The sequence below is a fragment of the Pagrus major genome, chromosome 21 (genome assembly GCF_040436345.1).
Source record: "Pagrus major chromosome 21, Pma_NU_1.0".
Classification (NCBI taxonomy): Eukaryota; Metazoa; Chordata; class Actinopteri; order Spariformes; family Sparidae; genus Pagrus; species Pagrus major.
In genome coordinates this window covers 29,901,586-29,925,159 of record NC_133235.1, presented here as the reverse complement: position 1 = coordinate 29,925,159, position 23,574 = coordinate 29,901,586, and the positions used below count along the sequence as shown (strand labels likewise).

The 23,574-nt window shown below is 40.3% G+C and overlaps 1 protein-coding gene and 8 non-coding genes across 9 annotated transcripts; 1 reads left to right on the top strand and 8 right to left on the bottom strand.

The window, feature by feature from the left end:
• On the bottom strand, nucleotides 1–2,841 carry LOC141017389 (tripartite motif-containing protein 16-like). The gene has a single exon (XM_073492089.1). The coding sequence runs from the start codon at nucleotides 2,802–2,804 to the stop codon at nucleotides 1,143–1,145; it is 1,662 nt and encodes a 553-aa protein (XP_073348190.1). The 5' UTR covers nucleotides 2,805–2,841; the 3' UTR covers nucleotides 1–1,142.
• Nucleotides 2,842–18,030: 15,189 nt separating this feature from the next.
• trnas-cga (transfer RNA serine (anticodon CGA)) lies at nucleotides 18,031–18,112 on the bottom strand. The gene has a single exon. It is a non-coding gene; the product is annotated as a tRNA-Ser (tRNA).
• Nucleotides 18,113–19,194: 1,082 nt separating this feature from the next.
• trnas-uga (transfer RNA serine (anticodon UGA)) lies at nucleotides 19,195–19,276 on the bottom strand. The gene has a single exon. It is a non-coding gene; the product is annotated as a tRNA-Ser (tRNA).
• Nucleotides 19,277–20,597: 1,321 nt separating this feature from the next.
• trnas-cga (transfer RNA serine (anticodon CGA)) lies at nucleotides 20,598–20,679 on the top strand. The gene has a single exon. It is a non-coding gene; the product is annotated as a tRNA-Ser (tRNA).
• A 251-nt stretch (nucleotides 20,680–20,930) lies between these two features.
• Nucleotides 20,931–21,012, bottom strand: trnas-uga (transfer RNA serine (anticodon UGA)). The gene has a single exon. It is a non-coding gene; the product is annotated as a tRNA-Ser (tRNA).
• Nucleotides 21,013–21,424: 412 nt separating this feature from the next.
• trnas-uga (transfer RNA serine (anticodon UGA)) lies at nucleotides 21,425–21,506 on the bottom strand. The gene has a single exon. It is a non-coding gene; the product is annotated as a tRNA-Ser (tRNA).
• Nucleotides 21,507–21,814: 308 nt separating this feature from the next.
• trnas-uga (transfer RNA serine (anticodon UGA)) lies at nucleotides 21,815–21,896 on the bottom strand. The gene has a single exon. It is a non-coding gene; the product is annotated as a tRNA-Ser (tRNA).
• Nucleotides 21,897–22,324: 428 nt separating this feature from the next.
• Nucleotides 22,325–22,406, bottom strand: trnas-uga (transfer RNA serine (anticodon UGA)). The gene has a single exon. It is a non-coding gene; the product is annotated as a tRNA-Ser (tRNA).
• Nucleotides 22,407–22,729: 323 nt separating this feature from the next.
• On the bottom strand, nucleotides 22,730–22,811 carry trnas-uga (transfer RNA serine (anticodon UGA)). Its single transcript has one exon. It is a non-coding gene; the product is annotated as a tRNA-Ser (tRNA).
• Between the last annotated feature and the right edge of the window lie 763 nt (nucleotides 22,812–23,574).

Sequence of the window (23,574 nt, the reverse complement as noted above, 5' to 3'; positions counted from 1 at the left end):
TTAAATGTCAAGTTATGAATTTATTAATTAAGTAAATCCTTCACACAATTTATACTGTACATTTCATTACTAGATTTCTAATTCAGGATCAGATGAGAATAATTTCATTCTTCATACCACCAAAGTCTCAAGTACAACAACAACTGTAATCGTGAGCATTTCATCAAATCAGGCAGAAAAATAATATTAATCGATCAGAGAAAAACAATAAAATATTATAAATGGTCAGCAGTGATGTTCATAGTGTATTTTTCACATCTTTTACATGAAAAATGCCAAAAAGTTACAAGAAATTCAATAGATTATTTAAGATGATTCAGATCAAATCTCTTTATGATAAACATTTCATGACATTATTAAACATTCAATATGTATAAACATTACACCCATATGAGCAATTTCCATTTCCACAAACTATGCTTACGTCTGAGTATGTGATAGTTGAATACATGTAAAGAGTGACCTCTGGTGGGAACACTTAATGTCTGCAGAAAGCTGACACAGTCACATAGAAGATAAAAGTAATCATATTAGACACTGATCCAGTGATTATTAACATTTAAATTGTAATTAAAGCCTCAGCTCAAATGCTTCAACACCCGACATTTAAACATACACTTTTACTTAATTACTGTGCTAACAAAACCTGAGAAATTAGCATTTAACCGGAGCATACTTAATATTAAAGATGCAGAATATGAATACAAAATGTAAATAAGATAAACAGTTTAAACTCTCCCTCAGTACACATATAGTGTAATGTTACTGTATAATTATTTTTAAAACCAGCACTTAACTTCCATATTTTTACTGCAAATATATACATTGAATATCTGAAATCCAGTGTTTTTCAGGGATGATATATCAAAACCTTCAGTAAAGGCCCTGAGTACTTTAACAGCATTTCTTCCTTTAGCTGACAATTAAATCATCTTATGCAATATGATATGCAATAATAATATTTAAACTACATCCAGTTTGTTGAATTTTGTATTTTACATTTCAAATTAGTTTTGTAGAAACTTAAAAATAACTAAAGAGTTAGTATTACTACGGCAAAGCAAACCCGAAATACCAAAGTTCCAACTTAGTTCTAGTTTAGAAAACTAAGGATCACACATTCTCTGTTCAGTAGCTTTTGCCTACTCTATCTCACACAGTTCAGCAGTGTTTCCAACGGGACCATAAAGAAGAAGTCCGACATGGAGAGGCTGAGTGAATGTGGCCTGGACTCTGAAGAGGTGAGTCATGGTGTCAGAGACGCTGTAGAAGGACAGTCTACCTGCACTGTGATCCAGGTACATTCCAACTCTGGAGGACTGAGTAGCATTGAAAGGAGTGGTCTGATTGTTATGTCTATATTCAGAACGATTTTTGTAAAAACCAAATGCCCAAGACTTCGTATTATCTCCAAATCTTTCATTAACAGTGTCACTGTCTTTGTAAGCTACGACGACTGAAACTCCTCCCTGACCTTTCTCCACCTCCCAGTAACAACGTCCAGTCAGACTCTCTCTACTCAGGACCTGCAAATTATTAGTGAATCTGTCTGGGTGACTAGAATAAGACTGTTCTGTATTCATGAAGGTTACTTCTCTGTTCTCTTTAGATAATGACAGACAAGTGTTTACCGTGTTTGGATCCAGTGTGATTTTACATTTATATTCTAATAATCCAGCTCTGGTCATGGGCTCTTGTGACAGTAAAACATCCACTTTAGTCACTTTCAGTGAGATGTTTGTCCATGTCTCTCTCAGAACGTCCTCTAGTTTATTTCTGACCTCTGACACAGCTGCTGTCACATCCTCAAAGTACTTCAGACAGTTGGGGTTGATCTTGCTGAAGTATTTAGATCCAGTGAGACATGAAGGTGAGGGGTAGTTGTGTAGAAACTGGTTGTGATCCTCTGTGTGTGAGAGCTTCTTCAGCTCAGCGTCTTTCCTCTTCAGCTCAGTGATCTCCTGCTCCAGCTTCTCCTGAAGCTCTTTGACTCGACTCACTTCAGTTTCCTGCTGGGATCTGACCTGCTGCTTCACATCAGAGCGTCTTTTCTCCATGAGACGGATCAGCTCGGTGAAGATCTTCTCACTGTCCTCCACTGCTTTATCAGCAGAGCCATTGATGGCCTCCACCTCCTGTTGAAGCACCTTCACATCTTCCTCTCTGTCCTGGATTCTCTGCTGGATGTTTTGTCGACTCACCTCGAGCTCTCTCTGCCTCTCAGTCCTCGCTGCTGCAGCTGACACTGTGTCGTGGCCTTTATGTTCGTCCACAGAGCAGAGATAACAGATACACTGCTGATCAGTACGGCAGAACATCTTCATCACCTCATCATGACGAGAGCAGATGTTCTCGTGGAGCTTCTCTGACGGCTCCACCAGCTTGTGTTTCTTGAGTTGAGCCACATCAAAGTGAGGCTGAAGATGTTTCTCACAGTAAGAGATCAGACAGACCAGACAGGACTTGACAGCCTTCAGTTTCCTCCCAGTGCAGACATCACAGGCCACATCTTCAGCTCCAGCATAGCAGAGATCAGCAGGAGCAGCTTGGAGTCCAGTCTTCTTCAGCTCCTCCACTAAAACTGCTAACATGGTGTTTTTCACCAGGACAGGCCTCGGTGTGAAGCTCTGCCTACACTGAGGGCAGCTGTGGGTTTGATTCTCATCCTCTTTGTCCCAGTGGGTTTTAATACAGTTCATGCAGTAGCTATGTCCACAGGGAATAGTCACTGGATCCTTCAGTAGATCCAAACAGATCGAACAAGAAATCGTGTCCAGGTCCAGCTGAACTCCTTTGTCCGCCATTTCACCTGTCTGTAGTAACGACGTGTCTGAGTTTCACTTCCTGATAAATGAAACTAGTCTGAACTCTGTTCTTAACAGTGGGCGGTTCTGCAGTGAAAGGGGACTGTCAGATCCTGCACATTACCACATGTTGGCCACACCCACCTTCAGACTGTTGATCTGAAGGGGAGGGAACAAGGAAATATACAATACGAACAAAGTAAACCTCTGCAAGAAGGAGGGCATCAAGCTGTGTTTCATGCCAGAATCAGGTTGTGTTTTGTTCCTCATTCTTCCTCGGTCACTTTACAATGTGACGATGTTACAATGTGTTGACTCACTGTTCATTCTACTCAAGATACACAGTTTAAATTAAGCAAAGGAGGGATATTCGGCTGTGAATGAAGTTGTGAGTTTTATCAAATGAAAATAAAACGGAGGGTCTGATCCCCATAGACATGTTTACTACATAGGTATAAAATCTTTCAATAACAATAAACAAAGGGAATAAGGCCAGACAGCAAAAAACAGACAGCAGCTAATGAGTTGGCCTGTACCTTTTCACTGGCTATGGAAACTGGCAATTGTGATGTGGAGTGTAACCTCTCATAAAAAAAGTAGGGTGTGGAAGGAGCTTTAGCGAGTACAATAGTTAAGTTAGACAGCCTATAGTTTTACAACCCTCCACACACAGCCCCAGTACTGGAACTCCCAGACTGGGTCTAAAGTCCAACATTAACGGCGGGCGTGATCACTGCAGTGTTGGACTTTTTAAGAGAGTTACCTCTATGCGACTGCATGTCTCAGACATGAAGGCTCTGACTGTTGTTATAGCCTGTGCTGCCTGAACAGGACACAAAAAAGAGTAATCACACTGTTGTATATTCCAGAAAGAGGTGCGTTTTGAAACAGGTAGTGTGTGTTTAGTCATCGTTTACAATAACAGAATTATGACAGATGAGGAGGAGTGAAGGACACATTCGACTCATTGGTTTTCTTCTCAGTTGAAAAAGACAAAGATAACATATTCAATCTTTAATATCAAAGAGAGTCTGCCTCCTCTGGAGACATTTAACCAAGTCTTAGTGCCTTTGTGCTGCTCATCGTATATTGTGGTGAAATAAATGTTCCTTGTTCTAATAAAGGAGACACATCCATGACCCTTTCCTGAGTCCCGCTTTTAAGTTCATGCAGTAACTACGTCCACAGGGAACAGTCAGCAGATCCTTCTGTTGATCCAGACAGATCAAACAAGAGAGCCTGGTATCTCTAACCCGATCAGCAGTACATAAAGCTTTATCAACTCTCTCACATATCCAAAACCTGGCAGGTCTTTAAAGGGGAGGGAACTTTGAAATTTGTGGGCAGAGCTTGGACGGACCGTAATGTGCTTGCAAGCAGGAAGAAGAGGGAGGGGTTATCAGGCCTTCACACATCTGTGGCCTGCCTCCAGGCCTGTTCAGATGTGGGTGATAGAAAATGTCTTCATCAGAGCAAACACAAACTATACAGAGACTTTTAATTGATGAAATTGTTAATTGACAACATGAGCCTGATGATTTGCCACAGAGGCAGGAAGAAGCAGCATAGACATGCATGTTTACTTTACACGGCAGCAATATTAGACAGTGATCCAATGATTATTGACATTTAAATTGTAAACTAAGTTTCAGTTTTACTGCGTCAACACATGCATGCAAACAATCATGCTAAGTACATATACTTAGTGCGCTTAATAAACCGAATAGTTTACATAATGTATTTTTAAGTTTTGGATGTTGTAGTGAGAACAAAATGAGCCGACTCTGTTCTGTTACAGACCTGCAGCGTCTGTCAGTTTGATTTATTCAGGAACAAACAGAATCTGCATGTTTGCACATGAAGTCTTCTCATCTTATAATTCAACGATGAGCCGATCGCTCCACGTTTCACTTATCAATAACGTAGATATTCTTCATCAGCCGGAAATGTTTTGTGACTTTCAGCTTTCTGCTGTAATTAAGATCCTTTTGATCGACTTCGTTCCATGCACCAGCTGCTCTTTGGAAGATATCTTATCAAAAAGTCTGCAAGCAGGTGATAGGGAACAAATTAATTTTTGGTTTTCGGCTGCAGTGCTGAGCATATAAAGAAGTCAGTAAGGTTCAGAACAGATACGACTCAACATTTAGATCGAGTCTGACAAATGACAGGATCAGAGGACTTAAAATACACAATATTGTTTTTCCTACATTCACATTTACAGTCATGACAGAAATAGGTTTGCAACCATCATATTTTCTAATAATCTATCCACAGTATCTAACTATTAAGATTATTATGACCTCATGTACATTATCATTTTAATGCCCAGGGCTGTAATGCAAAGCTACTATTTAAAACTGCATCAGTGTCTGTTTGTGTTCACTTTCTTTTCTTTTTCTGTGTTAAATTGTTTTCTACTGTCATTTTACTCCTCACACGTTTGTGGAAGTTTATAAAATAACAATAACTTGATGTTTGTGTAATGGGAGGAGGCCAAGATGAATGTCAAGGTGGTCTGAATTTTAAGAATGAACGCTTTCCCTTCTACTGTCTGTCAGACGTGCCTCGCTGCAATATCAATCAGAAGGTTAAAAAAAAAAAAAAGACCCCTGAGCAACATCAGGCTAATGCAAAAATCCAGATGCTGTTCATATCTGTTCTTTAATGCCTGAATAACCTCAGATTTCTCCACGAATGTCACATTTACCTCCTGCTGCCACTTGGAGCCGCCAGCGCTCCAGGTTTCCTGTAATGCAGGTTTGAGGTTGTTGGTATCAACTCAGTGATACAGAAAAGTCATGACACAAAAAGCAAAAAACAGTTAAAGATAACAGCATTTTACAAATCATTAAAATACTATTAGTCTCAGAAATGTTTATGGTAAATGAGCTGCTGTAACTAACTACATTTACTGTACTGCACAATTTCACACAGAGGGTGCAATGAAAGCCGTAGTGCTGATTCATCCTCTTTCTGAGTCAAACATGACACAGTTTTAGATTCAGTGTTACGAATGATAATTAGTAAATTATGGTGATATTTCGTATATGTCAAATATCACCACTCCTAAAACTATCAGCAGCTGCAAACTTCAGTCGAATTATGTTCGTCATTCCTCGAACCTGCACTGTGAAAGTGCTTTTAAAGTTTTTGCACCTTCATCCTGGTGTGAGCCAGAGAGTCGCCTTAAACTTGATTACTTGATAATAAAACTGCGATTAAGGACAATTTGAGCATTTGAATGCACATGTCCCGTTACTGAGCACTGGTAGATTAATTGTCTTAATGTAATTTGCTGATTGTTTCAAGTCAGGCGCTTCTTTCTTTATGAGAAACTTTTATGCTGCTGACTTTGCCACGACTCCCTCGTAAAAATGGTTCTGAAGCCTGAAATACAGCTATTAAATACAATACTTTAAATCTGCTTAGAAATAAATACATGAATACATAAAGATGCTTCTACAACTTCCCTCAGAAACAGCAGGTTTTCTTTGGTTGATTACTTTGGCTGCAGGATGTAATCTGCAAAGTTACTAGTAACTAAAGTTATCAGATAAATGTAATGGAGTAAAAAAGTACAATATTTGTATATTTGGAGTGGAAGTATACAGTAGCAGAAAATGGAAAAACTCAAGTCAAGTACAAATACTTCAAACTGTACTTAAGTACATTACTTGAGTAAATGTACTTAGTTACATTCCATCACTGGTAAAATGCTGCTTTGATGTATTAATGCAATATATGATAATATATCAACCACAAGGGACATTTTTCTGCTGAACAAGTACGTTTCCTTTTAATACTTAAAGTACATTTTGAATGCAGGAGTTACACTTATAAAAGAGTATCTTTACATTGTTGTACTGGTACTTTTACTTAAGTAAAGTAAAAAAGAGTACTTCTTATTTGCAGCAGTGATTTAATGTGAGATAAATAAAATGTCAGCTAGGTTTTTTACTACCATTACTACAACTATTAATCACAATAAATACACCATCCTGTGTAAATAATACCCAACTAAAACATAATTAAGGCTGATAGTAATAAAAGCATAATTACAGCTATGTGATATATGAGTGACGCGCTCAGACATAAAGACTCTGCAGTACAGTACAGTCAGTCATCTGGGAGATGTGATACGATCTCACCGTCTGTCAGGAAGGAAACCACCAGTAAATATTTAATCAGTAATTTGGTTTCGCCTTTCAAATATTCATGGAATCTAATCAACTTAATCACGGCGTGATCGTTATTTCACAGCGTAATGAAACTCCCCGCCACTTCGCTCAGGCGTGACCAGGGTGGCTGACTTCACGCCGTCGCTCTCACAGACAATAAAACTAACTGGAAGGTTAAAAAAATAAATAAACCAACGAGGAAAGGAGGAGGGGAGAGAAAGAAAGAAAGCAATAAATTAAATCAAAGAAGCCCCAGAAAAGCAACATGCAGAGTATCAGGTGCACTGAAACTGAAAAAAAGACAGAAAATGCAAAAAAAAGAAAAAAAGTAAGGAAGAGAGAAGGAAGGAGGATAATAACGTGCATCATCATAATAAAATGTTGTGCAGCAAAAATCTGTTCAACGTAAATCTAAACCATCAGCTCAGGTGAGCCACCGAGCAGCAAGATCCCTCACTGGCTTCCCACACATGAGCAAAGTCAGTTATTCTCATTAGAAAACCGAACTGATGACGGAGCATTGGAAATTTTGTTTTGTCCCTGCACCCTCTCTCTCAACTCAATGTTCAGTTAGAATAAATTAAAGCCAATATGTGTAAAACTTGAAACTGTCTTATTTTGACGCCCTCTGTGATGCTGGCTGTGTTAACATGGAGTCTAATGTTCCGATTATAATTGGTTTAAAAGCCCAAACAGAATAGAAATGCTCCATATAACCATCTTAAATCAGAATATATTTGCTTAAAACGAACAGCTGCATCAGGGTAGTTTCCAACCGATCACAATAATAACTATAAACAGATTATTTTCCAGCTGTGTTCTTTCGTCTTATGTCCACCGTCTTGACGTAAATGGCGTACATTTCTCCACTTACCAAAGATGGAGGCATCCAAGATAAAGTGGTAAACAACAGAGTGTTTGTTTTTAATAAAAAACTTCACATAGACAATGATAGAGATCCATCTTCAGGACAGGAAGCTGTTCAAACGTGGCACTAAAGATCTTTACAACAGCAGGCGCTGGTGTCGCGAGAATCAACAAAAACTGAAAGTTCCTCGTAGTCACTTTAAATAACAAAGCTGTTGAGCGACAAAACTGACAAAAACATGCTGGGACGAATGCAAAACTCAAAAGAAGTACAAACCTGAAGCTCGGGGAACAGCAATCCAAAAACATGAGGATCAACACAGAGACACTGACCAAGAGACACTGACCGAGAGAGAGGGAAAGACAAGGACTTAAATACACAAGAGAGGGAAGACTAATAAGAAACAGGGGAAACTAACAGGGCAGTCAACAAAGGCAGGAACACAATGACAGGAAGTGGAAAGCAAAACGTGACACATGAGGATAAATCAACCAAAATGAAACAGGAAACAACTAAACCACAAACCCAAACCATGACACTGGATATTCTTGCATTTATTCAGATGTGTGCAACACTGCATAAACTTTTCCCTGAGATTGTCTCATTTTTGTCTCAGTCATACACCATCAGAATGATTTCAAAGACCTTATATTAAATATAATCAAATTATCAATCAAGATGTTGAAAACTAGAAAAAACAGACACAAAGGCCGATTAAAAAAAAAAAAAAAAGTGGACTGAGAAGAAAAGAGTTCAAGAGACAGAAAAACATAAATATGTTAATTCTGTGATCCGACACAAACGTCCAGATGAACCAACAATGCGCCTTCATTTATGGTGAACATGCAGCCACGTCTGAGCGAAGAAGCTGTGGAGAGGCCTCCGGCTGCAGCAGCAGCTCTTTACAGTGGAACAGTGAGATGGATCTAATGTACAGTATAATGTTTGGCCTCAGGAGTGCACAGGGAAGCTGCTGTGTCCTATTTGCTGCGATGTTGAGCTCATTTTGGAGAGCAGTTCATTCTCCCTGCCCTGTGGGATCTTAGCCACAGGCTGGAATACAGTACAATCTATCTGGTTTTCATCAGACGCAGTAATGGCCTCTCTGTTGTGTCTGCATGATGCTACTTTATCTCACCTTAACAGTTTGGATGTCTGGAAACAGCAGGCAGCGATGATAGACATGTTATTATTTTGTGCTGTAATATTTTGTTTGTATCACATGGATGCACATATCTCTGCAGGTTCTTCACCCTCCGTAATGTCAGGGTTAGGGTAAGAACCCGAGGGACTTAAAACTCCAGAAAAGTTAGTCAGTTTGAGAAACAATGAGTCATGAGACCTTTTTATACAGAGATCGTGCGACATCACTGCAACAAATACGCTTCTTTGTGCCACGTGTGGTTTTAGAAAGCATGCTGGCGTTCGACAGATCCACAGAAGTTGTTCTTGCTCTTGTTTGAGTCAGCTGCTAACTGCTGCTAACTGCTTTTTAGATCTTCCTGTTGTGGGTCAAACACAACACGTTTACACAATAGCCAATAAATCGTGAGTAAGTTCAGGCTGTCATTTAAGCATTAGTATGGATCTGGCTGGTTTTCCTGCAGGCCTCTGCATGGTTTGCTTCCCTGGTTGCGTTCTCAACACTCAACGTAAACTGTTAACTCACACTGTAGCGAGGTTATGTCTGTAGTTTATGAGCTGTTGTTTCCCAGGTAAACACACAGACCTCTTCAACCTCCTTCCTGTCTCCTGCTGCTCCTCCCAGGGTTACTCTGCCTCCAGAGTCACTCTCAGCTGTCTTAGGGTCTCTGTGCTCGTTGGGTAGAGCAGACAGGCTGCCCCGAGTTTCCAAACCATCCGCACGAAAAACAGACATAACACCAGAAAACCAATGAACATACAGTAAGGAAATAGCATGCTAGCCTGCTAATATTTTGTCTTTTGTGTGGGCTGTTGGTCCAGCCTGGTCCTGCACACTTCAGGGGGAACCCAGAGGTGTGTGGACATGAGAGGACAACCAAGAACAGGCTGTGGTTACGGGCCCTCCTGTTGTCCAGCTGATTACCAGGGGCCATTTAAGTCTCTGATCATTCTGTTTTTCGATGAGAGAAAGTCGTCTATCAGTTGAACTTTACCACTTTTCTGGCTTTCTCCCATCGAAAAACTGTTTTACCATCCATACGTTCATATTTGGGATAAAACACTGTGCTGCTAGCAGCTGTGAGAGGTTGTGCTCAGACACGGTGGTGTTTTGAGCCGGATGTTAACATCCGCATGCTAACGTGCTCATAATGACAATGCTAACATGCTGATGTTAAGTAGGTGTAATTGTTGATATATTAGCATGTTGGTGGTTACTCCACAAAACTACAAACGTCAGCCTCATGGCAGCACAGGAGGAAAGGTCAGGTGATCACTTCAGGCCGTAGGATTGTCTGAACGTCAGCTCATCCTTCCTTCATCTTAGTCACTTTACAAATGCAACACTCCTGCACATGCATGTCTGTGATTTTAATTCAAATCCCTCACACTTCACCAGCAACAGAATAATCCTCCAAAAGAAAGTCAAATCAGTGAGGGAGAGACACAGCTGCCTCCAGTTTATTCCTCCTTTCACTCCGCTGTGCTCAGATCTACTTACAACACGAGATGATTGAAGGCACGTGATAAGAACCTGTGGATAATCGTACGAGAGCGCGGCAGCGGAGCTTTGCGAGTCAGTGAGGTGAAATTCGACAAGAAATGTGAATCCCAGAGGCTCAACACGATCCATACAGCACACCTGGAGATAAACAAAGAGCTGCAGCGTCTCGCTAATCCTCTGAAGAGGGAGTCAGTCACTGGAAACCTGCAAACCAAGAGGATCGAAACGCAGCAGAGGCCAGAGAGGAGGGGGGGAGATGAAATGTGATGATAGCAACGATAAAATGATGTTAGGGAGCAAAAATGAGGGAGTGATTTGCATCTTAGTTTGGATCTAACACAGGTGCAATTTCAGTTTGAGGAAGGTGACTGGCAGGGATTAAACAGCTGCTGTTAATTGGAAGTAAAGGTGAAGGGGGGGATTATGTAAAATCAGTATTATGATGCAAAATAGTGACGTGAATAGAAATTTGAGCAGGAGGTCTGGAGTCAGGTATATAAAAACGTTTTGTTTCGTTTCTCTGGATTGAAATCCAGTTTTTACCATTAAAGGGACAGTTCACTCAAAATGGGAAACAGTCATTATCTCCTCACCTCCACGCTGATGGAAAGTCAGGTCAAGTTTCATAGTCCACAAAACATTTCTGGAGCTTCACAGCAAAACAGTGTCGCAATATTTCCATTCCCATTCCTACTGAAGTAGCTGGAGACTTGTTCCAAAACATAAAAAACAACTGGAAAAAATATAAAATGGCTCCATACAGCTTGTTTTGCATAATCAAATACAGGCATAATCAAGTTCCAAGATCCCAAATTGATTTGAATAGATGTTATTTACACCCTGGACAAAGGTTCGAGCTAACGCTTTTAGCCTTTCTGGAAATATTTTTTCAATAATATAAACATGAAATGCTAGATATGTAATTCTGGTGAACACTAGATTTCAATAACTTTAAAGGTCCAGATTGTAAGAAAGTTGATTTTTGAGTCTATTTTGAGACACTCTGTGATGGCGACCGACCCAACCTACAATCCCAAAGTGTTTGAGCATTTGACAAAATGGGAATGAGACGTAAAACATCAACTCTCTTACACAGTGGACCTCTTAATTTATTGAGATTTACTTATATTTTTCCAAAAACAGTCAATAGATTGCACTAAATGGAAGCTAAGCTCATTTTTAGGAAGATTAGTTTGTCTGTGACGCTTTTTTTCATGACGATTTATTCGCTGTTGTATTAATGTGTAATAATAAATATAATTATTAATATGTCTGAGCATCAAAATTCATTTTCAATCACAACAGACGGGTCAGAAAAAGTTTGGACACTTTATTTATATAGCACCTTTCAAATAAATCAAAATGCAATTCAGAAAAATATTATACGGATACATCAAAATAACTATAAACATTAAAACCATAAAACGATAAGGTGACACAGCTGGCCTCATAGGACATCGACGATCTTCCTGAATGCACTCATAAGTTGCTTTGACAAAAAAAGCACCAGCTAAATGAAAATAATGTGATCTAATGTATCATAATACATTTTGATATTGCATATTATAGATGCTGAATCTCAAAGCTCTTCCTCTCCTCATGATGTCACAGCCCGAACAGCCTCCTAAAGCCGGCAGCAGGGGGGAGAAGTCAGTCAGTGTTCTGGGCTGCCCGCTGCACAGCTGCACTCTCAGTCTTCTCTGAGCAGTTTGCTTCAGACTGGAAGAAGAGAAGAAGCAGCAGAGGGGAAAATAAACTACTGGGAAAAATTACAAGAAGAAGAAGAAGAAATCTCCTCCTGAACGGCGGCAGTGAACGGGACGTTCAGCAGAAACATGGAGAGGTCAGATATGAGAGGAAAGTCCAAGAGGAAGAGGAGGAGGAGGTGTAAAGGCAAAGGTGAGTGAAGTTTATGTGATTGTCTCTGTGATACTGACATATTACTAACATTCATATCAATGCAGCGGGTTTACAGTGACTTTATTATGTCACATTATTTTTTGGCATCCTTAAAATCATCCACTTTTTTGATTCCAGTGAGAAAAAACACCTGCAATCTGCTTGTGTGGACTCAGTTTTGCTGCAATATTGTGATAACTATATTATATTTCATTGATTAAGATGATGCTTCAGGAAGAGTGACATGTCAGCGACCGATATCGTGTTAATAATACAAATTTGATAGTATCGTGTGAGTAATCCAGCGAAGATATTTGGCTTTGTGCATCTTTTGTTCACTTATTTTACACTTATAGTTACAGACTCTCTCCACCTCCCTACTCTCATATCTTGAGGGTAATTTATTTGCTATAAAAAGAGAGAAAACACACAGTAATCAAAGTTAAAGATTTAATCGGTAGCATTTTTTCCCCAAAACTTCTACAGATATCGCGTTGACATCATTATTGTGACTTCATTTGGCCATGATAATCGTGTGGTGAAAATCTGATATTGTGACAGACGTAGTTCCCATCTTGTGTGAGTTACAATCCTATTTTAGTATTTTTATAGTATCTTGATTGTGTTTGAAGTGATTTCATTACACTTTCAGGTGTTTAAGAGGCAGAAGTTACAGTGTAGTTTGACTTCTGAAGGCAAAGCCAATTAATCACAGTTGTCATGCCAGGTTTTGAAAAGGAAGAAGAAAGTGTAAAAAAAAAAAAAGATATCTCTGGTTCTGCTGTATCGATTTTGATCATTTGTTTTTAAACAGTCCATAATGAAAAACCTGAAGCCTACATTACCCACAATGCACTTTAGCCACTGATATCATTGGAGGAATTGCATGCAGCTTCCTCTGGAGCCACAAAAGGTTGTTTTCACATAGGTAGCAGTGCTCCCCGAGACCTGTCAACACGCTTTAATGTGTAAAACTGGTGGAGTTTCCCTTTAAAGCTCGGCTGAAGCAGTGAAAGAACTATAATTCACAGTCAAAATATTCAAACGGTGTTGACAACATAAAGTTATGCAGACCTTCTTCTCATCTTTTTTGCTCCTGGATGATAAAATCCTGTCAGATCTTCTGATCTCCTGAAGAAATAGTCACAACAGAGTCAGTTTGGATTTAATCAGCTCGTGTTTCACTTTCACTGTGTTCATAAAGACCAACACAAGTAGATGAGAGGCTCAACTGGTGAAACAAAAGTCTTATAGGGCTGAAAAACACTGTCCGTTCTCTGTTTACTCTGCGTTTAATGTGTCATCATGGTGCGAGCACTTGTAATCATAATTACAGTCGTCAGGGCAACAGGTCAACCTTTCAGGATTAAACTGACATTGTTCTCCACATGCTAATCCTCAGTAAATGCTGCAGATTACTCCATGATGGCTTTTGTATTAAGTCCAATGGTTATTCAAAGTGCGCTAAGCCTATTCCACTTTCATTAATGACCCATCGGCCTTTTTTTGTACATCAGGGCCGAAGTGAAAGCGAGTTCTCTTCCAGAAAGTCATTACTCAACGCAGCTCCTCAAATCCCACTATTTTAGGGGCAGAATGCACTTAGCTAATGCTTCCACTGTATCCAACCATGAGCTGTGCTTTAATGCCAGCTGTCATTTCAGAAACAGAGGGTGGCATCTTTTCCTCAAATGGCAGACGTTTTGTCTAAAATCGAATGCACAGCGGGAGAGAGAGTCATGGCGTGGGACCGTTGCACTTTGTCTTCACGCGGCAGTAATTCAACAATGTTTGAGTTTCTCTGTCGTTTGCGTCGTTTTAGTAGACCTGAGAACTGGTGCAAGAAGCCTGAGACAAAGACGTTTTTAAAAGTCGGTGTGTTCAGCTCTCAGTACTTTTGTAGCTTCTTACTGAATCTCTTTAGTTTCTCTCGTCCTGTTTGTTCTTTCAAACATCTGCTGTGTTTCACTGTTTCATCGTGTTCATTTTCAGCTGTTTCGGGGATCACGTTTAGTTACTGCTGCTGAAAACACGTTTCCTGTGATGCTGCTTCATAATAAAAGCTTTTAAATGACTAAATAATGGAGGGCTTTTATTGTGAGGAAGTTATAGAAAATGAAACGTGTTTGTAACTGAATTAGCGGAGCCACTTTGTTAGCGATGATTCTTCGATTGTACTTCGACAGTCACCCAGTTGTGAAGTTAATGCAAAATACTGCGCCGATTGTGATGGAAAACGGTGGGGGGGAAAGTTTGGGCAGGAGAGAAAAAAACTTTTAATGCTCTTTTTTCTAAATGTTTGTTTTTGTAATACTCATTTTGACCACAAGAGCCTGGAGTTTTTTTCACCCGGTGTGTCTACCTGTAAAATATGAAAATATAACAATATAGATGCAGATAATTGGCACAGTTCGAGAGAAAAAGAGAAAGAAATCTGAATAAATTATGTTTTAAAATAACCAAACCTGAACCTGACCCGAGCCTAAAGCTTCACACTACAATATAACCCGGATAGCAAAATGCTAAGCTAATCACACAGAATGATAATCGAGACATGTCTGGATGAAAACAGTGAGCAACATTATTGTAGCTTCTTTGTCACAGAAAACTAAAACTCTCCCCCTGTTAGGAATTACTGGACAGGGTCTAATGAGCGCATTATGAAATGACTTTGTTAATAGGGATTTTTTTTTCTCTGGGTGCAGATGATGGGAGGAAGTTGTTTCAGGCTTTCAGTTAAAAACATTTGGCTGTAAAATCCCCTTCTGCTGCCGTTTCAGTCAAATTAACAAACCGTCATTTGTTGGCTGTAAAAAGGGAGAAAACGTTCGACTGTCCCTCTTCCAGTGAGGATTATGATTCTCCAGCATGGAACAAACAGCTGCTGTCTGCGTCGGCCTGTCAGAGGTTTTCTCGATGACGCGTCGTGCGTTTTGGACGTATCTGTATATTGGATGCATTTTGGATAAGCGAGCTTCATCGTGCAGGCAAACTTAGTGGGGCATGTCAGTGTGCAATTTCACTGATGGATTCTGCAATCTCCACACTTCTCTGGGGCTCCGGCTTCATGAAAACATTAGCAATATGGTTTGTGTGCCCATTTAACTTAATTGCAGGGATGCTCAGCGGGTAAAGTGTGGCACTAACTCTGCGAGGGTTAAGGGTCCCATTTGCTCTCAGCTCAGTGTGACGGGAACTGCTGAGAACACGGTGAAGGTTTGAGTTTTTTGATCCCCACTGAGCCTGAATGTGTAGAAAAAGTCATGTTTAAGGTGAAATCTGTAGATTTTCTGTAAACTCTGGATTGTCTCTGATTCCTCTTTTCTTCCTCGGCCATGCTTCAATCATTTGTTTTAAAGGACGCCTATGATGGATTTTTGTTTTGGTCCTTTCCTTCAGTTAGTTTATAGGTTCTTGAAGATCTTGAAAGGAAAGCCTGCGCCAACAGTAGCTCCTCTCTCCCACAGAAAACACTGCTCCCGAACGCCTCGTCAGTAGCCCCACCTTTATTTCCGTGACTTCTTGACATCACACTACATCATGTTGAATAATTTAAACCTATATTGACGGTAGAAGTGAAGCTCACTGGAAGCTGAAAACACGACAGAGTTGATCAGAGGCACGGTGAGCGGCGCTGGCTCAGGTGTGTGTGAACTGACCAATCAGAGCAGATGAGAGCTGAAGTCACGCCCCCTTCTGGTTTCCCTCATTTCTGAAAAACTTTGTATGGTAGTAAATGAAGAGATCCTGTTTGAATTGTGTCATGAATCACACATATGATGTTTGTCAGTTTAAAAGATAATTTTCCAAGTCAATAAAGTCTCAGTTTGTCATCAAACTAGTGTAATATCAGACTACAAGACTACACAGCCAACAGTGTCGTTAGTGACGCATTAAAGCATGTAAACTTATTCGCGTATTAACCAAAAATAAAATTATGAGCCTGAAAACGAGCTGAATATGTCCCCTTTAATGCTGTTATCTTTAAATCACAAGGTAATTATTTTGTCAATTTATTTTGTTATCTCAGGACAACGAAATGCTGATTTTTCGAGATAACTGTGACGCATCTGACATCATCCGCAACATCAACCAATCAGATCAACAGTAAAAGAGCGATACCACCAGCTGAGCCAGTTGGTAAACTCTCAAACTATTACTGAAGCCAGTCAAGAGAAGAGCAAAAACATCTTTTCCACAAAGATAATCCTGTCAGACGGGTCTGACTAATCGATTTCTTTAGTCTGCGAGAGAAGGCGTGTGGGAACAGTTGTCTGTTTTGAAAAAGCTCAGTTTCGGAGGAGAAAAACACATTTTTGTCTGGACAAAGGGCTGAAATGAAAAGAAAAAGATGTGTTTATACTTTTAACCAGCTAAATGTGGATGAAGACTACGATTCCCAGTCTTGTAACATACTCGTACTGCTGCTTTTACTGGAATAAAAGGATCTGATTTCCTCTTCCACTGCCTGTCATGAGTGGCAACTGCTTTTTGTTGGTTACCGTTTGATAAAATTTAACCCAGAATTACTGCTGTAACAAATCACAAAAAACACATTCAGTCCACAATTAGAGACAAATGAGGCCTAATATTTCAAACTGATTAAGTGACAGTGAAGCAGCAGGCGAGGGCATTAAGAGTTGAAACGAGGCCGTCATCAGCAGTCAACAGCCTGCCATAGCTTACTGCTGTCATTGTTATTATCTCTCATTGCTATTTCATTGCACATTACCATATGTTTCAGGCAATAATTTCATCACTCATTTCCAAATAATGATCATCAGTCTGTTGATTTGAAAGCAGACGTTTAGCTTCAGCCGGCTCTGTTGCAGACGTGTGATTTGATGAACTAAATTTAGACTGAGAGAAGCTTTGTAGTCTGTTCTCTCAGAGAGAGAGTGATTTCTGACGTGGATCTGGTGCAACGATTAAAGTAGACAATACATAAACAAAAGTGGTTGATGCTCCAAAATCAGATCAAAATGGAAGGTCCATTTGGAAAATTATAAATAAAGTATTGATAAAACAGTAACAGCTCAGACTTTAGGGATATTGTGTGATAAAATATCTTTATTTTGATCTGCTGCCAGAACCTCGCAGTGGAAAACAGAAGTGGATGCAAACATTTTCAGGAGGATGTGATTCTATAATATTATAGTCGAATAATAATTTAACACCAGGCTATGAAACAACCGTCTTTGGTTTAAAAAGCTTCAAGTGTGTTGCACCTTTAACCCAACCAAACAGGTTTGTTTTTTTCATCTGTGCTGAGTCAGTTTAAGTGTGCCAAGATGGACCATTTTCATGGAGTGGGGCCAAAGCGCAACTGCAACATTGCCAATAAGTGTCAACCAGCTTCTCCCACACGAGAAAAAATTCTGACGGCGACCGAGTTGATTGTCTGAAGGACAGATTGTTGATCACAAAGGCAATCAAGCGTCATACCTCAAGAATGAGAGCCGGCAGGACATTGGGCAGAGTCGGTGATCTTACTACTCGGTTACTTTCTTTGTTCTCAGTTTTTGGATTGTCTCCAGACCTCATTGTCAGAAGCACTTAAACCACAACAGAGGCCCTCCATCTGTTTATCTTTACCAACAAAGTGTTGGGTACTAACTTAAGAACTGTTATCGCTGTGAGCAGGGTTCGAACCTGCGCGGGGAAACCCCATTGGATTTCGAGTCCAACGCCTTAACCTCTCGGCCATCACAGCTTCTTCTTTGTCAGAATCGAGCATTTAGTTATTCACTCTGTCCTGATTTCCATTGTGGACTTTGATTGTGGTGAAAATGTTCCACATTGTAAGTCTGTTGTGAAGACGCCTGAGGGATTTTTAGTTTCACTTGATTTTCCCATTTCCCTCTTGCCTTTGGAGCAAGAGTGTGCATGTCCTGCCTCCAAGTGTGCTGCAGTGACTTCTTGTGAATGCGGCCAAATCAGTGACGACCTCCCTCCCCCACAGAGAGAAAGACGTTTATAAGAGTTTCTGTGTTCAGCTCCCAGTTATTTTGTTGCTTCCAAATGAATCTCTTTAGTTTCTCACTCGTTACCCTGTTCATACTTTCAGACATCTGCTGTATTTTACTGTTTCATCGCGTTCCCTCTAAGCTGTTCCTGGAGTCGTTACTGCCAGTGAAAACCCAACATTTCCCTGATGTTGCTGCTTCATAGTAAAACCTTCTTAAAAACTTAATAGGGGAGACTTTTGTTGTGAGGAATTAAAGCCATTTCCCACAAGTGCGTTGTCAAAATGCAATGCGGAAATTCCTGTACGAACATTTCGGACAAAAATACAAAAAAGCATGTCATCGGTCTAAAATCAGAATTTGAATGTCCGTTGTGGCCACGTGACACTGTATACAGCGTTTTCCTGTTGCGTTTGTTTTCAGGGTTTGTGTGTTTTTGACATTGTTTCTGTATTTGCAGCGCGTTCATGTGTCTGTTGTGTTTGGAGTATTTTCCCGTGTTTTCTTAATTTGCAGCACGTTTGCCCTTGTCAGCCATAAATTTACTTAAGTAATGGACTGAAAGGTGGTGTGAGCGATTGTGGAGAATGTTAATTGTTGAGTTGAGTTTCATTCACTGGTCGTCAAATACAGACAACGCAAACTAAAATTTTATGAATAAAAATGCCAATTTGATGCAGAATAAATAATAATGCAAATTAATTTTGAAATGATGATTATTAACTCACAAATCCATCACTCTGGCAGAGACGGATTGTTTGCGTCTTGATCATGAAAATCGGCACCCAAGGGTCTGATTAAAGATATCCTTTCAAGTACAAAGCTTCCTCGCTGTGAGCAGGGTTCGAACCTGCGAGGGGAAACCCCATTGGATTTCAAGTCCAACGCCTTAACCACTCGGCCATCACAGCCAGTTATGTTGATAGTCGTCAGGAATCTGACAATACGACAAGAAAGGAAATCAGAACTCATCAGAATACAACATTTTCCATTCCACCACAATCAGATTCTTGTTATCTCAAGCACTGACTCTTAAACACAGCTGCTGATGGTAGCTGGTCATTTCATTCGAGTCGCTGTCTGCCTTGATTTGCTCTCAGACCTCAAGTCCTCTCAAACGTAAGTCTCACCGCCTCTCTATCATGACTGAATCAGCGTGAATATGTCAGCAAGCAATATCACACTGCCCAAAGGTGAACCTGCGTGACAGCACACTGAAAGAGTGCGCACAAGTCTGCCATAAAGGACTTTTCTCAACACGTAGTACTTTGATTAATCTGTTAAATCTGCTTTCTTTGATTAGAGTGAAAGTAAAACAAAGAAACGTGGCATCAGAGAGAGAGAGAGATACCTTCAAACGATGCATAGTATTGAAGTAGCAGGACTGTCCGGGGTTTTCTCAGAGATGAAAGACAAAAAGGATGAGATTTGTTTTTTATGTCGACTTTGGAAACTTGATTACATTATTTCAGATCCTTTGTGAGATGACAACAGTTCTTCTTCTTGCAGCGAAGAATTAGGTCATGTGTTGGCTCGGCTCCGCTGCACAGCTCTTTTCTTTACGTCTCATAGATTGACTCCAGAATGAACATAAACAGGGTTATAAGGAGGATAAATTAGAAATGCAGCCCATCATTCAGTGTGAACAACAGTCTTTGTCTGAGAGCCAGAAAGCGCAATCAAAACAAACCTCAAGCTGGGTTCACTGAAACAGATTATAATGAAACTTCTTTTCTCTGAAACGATTGCATCTTCAGATTTTTGACAGTGGATTGTGAATCTTGCATCTTTTGAGTAAACTGTGCAACTTAAACAAAAGGAGCAGCAGATTTAAACTCTATCATACAACAGAAAGCACACCAGGTCAGGTTGTAGGAGAATCAATGTACAACTCAGAGGACGCTCTGTTATCAGCGACATGATTTCAAATTGATTGCCTGACAGACAGGCCGTTGATTACTCAGGTGATTAATCAGCCATCATGTCCCACCTCAAAAGCAATGTTGAACCACAGACAGTAGGACTGTGAAGCACCGAGTCAGTCATCTTACTACTCTGTCTGGATTGTATCAGAAGGGCGGACTCCAACGACAACAACAAGAAGGGTTTATTTTTATTCATTGCTGTGAGGAGGGTTTGAACCTGACTTGTATGGAAGTCTATGAGAAAATGACCCGACTTCTCACCTGATTTATTACCTCAGTAAACAAAGAAGAGGGCACAAACCACGTAGCTGTGATGGCCGAGAGGTTAAGGCGTTGGACTCGAAATCCAATGGGGTTTCCCCGCGCAGGTTCGAACCCTGCTCACAGCGAAAAAAGTTTAAAAGCTCCCTGTCTTTCAAGCTAATGGAGACAATTCAGAAAGCGATATTACTCTGTCTCCAACAGATGTGACTTGATGATTTTAGAGAGTGCCAAAGTGTTGTGCCATCAGATGGTCAGATCTAACCATCTCATTTCATAGTAAGGGCCATAGATCTTATTGTACATTTAAGCAATCAATCTTGCATATTTGAGTTCATTTCTACATGTACAGTTTTCTAAAAAGCACCATTATTTACTACGCTGTGAGCAGGGTTTGAACCTGCGCGGGGAATCCCCATTGGATTTCAAGTCCAACGCCTTAACCACTCGGCCATCACAGCTTGTTTTTTGCCTCCAACATCTGCTGGGTCAGGTGGCTTGTTTATGACTTCAGTGAGCAACTGACAACTGACATACAGTAGAGAGGTATATTAAGCCAACCAAGTTTGTTCAGCAGACAATATGTAGATGATGAGTACAATCTGTGAAATATCAGAGATCCCATGAATGGCCAAGATCCTAATACTACTGAGTTATTCACTTCTGTCAGGGATTTAAATGATTTGGCCGGAAGCTGTGTCCTGTTCTTTGGTGTTGCGTTTGGATTGATAGCTAGCAGAATGGATGAAAGTTTGCAAGCTTTTAGACTTTTATGGCTGTGAGTTGGTAGCAGATGTTGAAATCACTGAGTCCTACACCCTTCATGGATTGTGTCAACAACACTTAAAATACAAGGATTTAAGATACTTCCATCGCTGTGAGCAGGGTTTGAACCTGCGCGGGGAAACCCCATTGGATTTCAAGTCCAACGCCTTAACCACTCGGCCATCACAGCTTAATGTTGCTCAATTTTTGCATACATTTTCGGCCATCACAGCTCACCTCAAGTTTAACATTGTACAAAAATGTTGCCAACTTATTACAGCAATAACCTGCAAGGTTCATGCTCGCACTGTGCAGAGCCATGAAGATAGAGCTCACAGATGCCATATGGGATTGGCCTGGACAACATGCAAACCTGGTCTCAGCCTACATCTGCTGGGTCAACTGGATGGGTTATGACTTCAGCAACCAACTGACATTTTTATTCTATTAAGATACACACAGTGGAAGGATATATAGAGAGAGTAACAAGGCAGACATCGCTGTGAGCAGGGATTGAACCTGCGCGGGGAAACCCCATTGGATTTCAAGTCCAACGCCTTAACCACTCGGCCATCACAGCTTATTTTAAGTTTAATAGTGTACAAAAAGTTTGCCAACTTATCACGGCCATAACCTGCAACTTTCATGCTCACACTGCGGAGCAATGGACACGGAGCTCTCACTGAATATTGGCATGTTGGTTTTAAAACCTAAAAGAGACTTTCGGCAGAAGACAATCTGTAGTTAGATGAGCCCAATCTGTTAAATATCAGAGAGCCCATGAATTGCCTGACAGTCATGTTGTTTCTCACACAGAAAGTCAAACAACAACTGAACAAAAGTCACCATGTCACTTATCTTGGCGTTGCTTTTGGATTGTCTCAACTAGTAAAAGTTTGCAAGCTTTGAGACTTTTATGACTGTGAGTTGGTAGCAGATGCTGAAAGCACTGAGTCCTAGACTGGATTGTCTTAACAACACTTGTCACACAAGATTTAAAGCTTTCATCGCTGTGAGCAGGGTTTGAACCTGCGCGGGGAAACCCCATTGGATTTCAAGTCCAACGCCTTAACCACTCGGCCATCACAGCTCGTTTTAGTGTGTGATTGTATACAATTTCAGCCAACTTATCACGGCCATAACCTGCAACTTTCATGCTCACACTGTGCGGAGCAATGGACACGGAGCTCTCACTGAATATTGGCACGTTGGTTTTAAAACCTAAAAGAGTCAAACAACAACTCACCAAAAGTCACCATGTCACTTATGTTGGCGTTGCTTTTGGATTGTCTCAACTAGTAAAAGTTTGCAAGCTTTGAGACTTTTATGGCTGTGAGTTGGTAGCAGATGCTGAAAGCACTGAGTCCTAGACTGGATTGTCTTAACACTTGTCACAAGATTTGAAACTTTCATCGCTGTGAGCAGGGTTTGAACCTGCGCAGGGAGACCCCATTGGATTTCAAGTCCAACGCCTTAACCACTCGGCCATCACAGCTTAGTTTGCTATAATTTTTGTATATAATTTCAGCCAACTTATTACAGCCATAACCTGCAACTGGACATGATTCTCTTGTTACTGTCACTTATTTATGTTTGAGCAATGGCACATTTTTTGACAGAATCAAAATGCTCATATTACAGAAATTCAACAATTGTATTACTGTGTAATAGTTTTGTTTACGAACTTCTTCCATTGGAAAGTTGGGCAAGTTTCCCGTCTTGTGCTGCGAGCAGGATTTGTGTGGGCAGTCCCCATTTTTTCAAGTCAACATCCGAGCTGTAAAACAGTGACTTTACTCCACATCTACAGCCATCAAAGTCTTGAGTCAGGCTCATGTAAACCCCATGATAATAATAAATGACTTAATAAGCGAGAAAGGTTAAAGAAATCGTATTAAATAAGAAAATAACAAACCAAATATCCACTATTACAAAATAAGATTACTAATACAGCAAAGAAATTATTCAGAAAAGTTTCCATATTTCTTTGCCCTTGAGGAAAGACAGTCCACATTACAAGTAAATGAAACCGCTTGCCATTAATTACGCTTAGCAAATGAGATTATCCACAGCTGTCAGACCACACACACACACACACTGGACAGCGAGCGTGTGCTTCTCGCTTCCCCCCTGCCATGCCTAATTTCATTATTCTATTAAATAAGGTTCATTAACAGCGGCTGGATGGAAAAAACTTTGCTTCTCAGGTTTGATAAACACTAGCGCTGTGGGATATGAAGCGATGAGAGCTTCCCGTT

What these genes read in the sequence shown, in the direction of transcription:
- LOC141017389 (XM_073492089.1), bottom strand. Translation starts at nt 2,804, where the DNA reads ATGGCGGACAAAGGAGTTCAGCTGGACCTGGACACGATTTCTTGTTCG.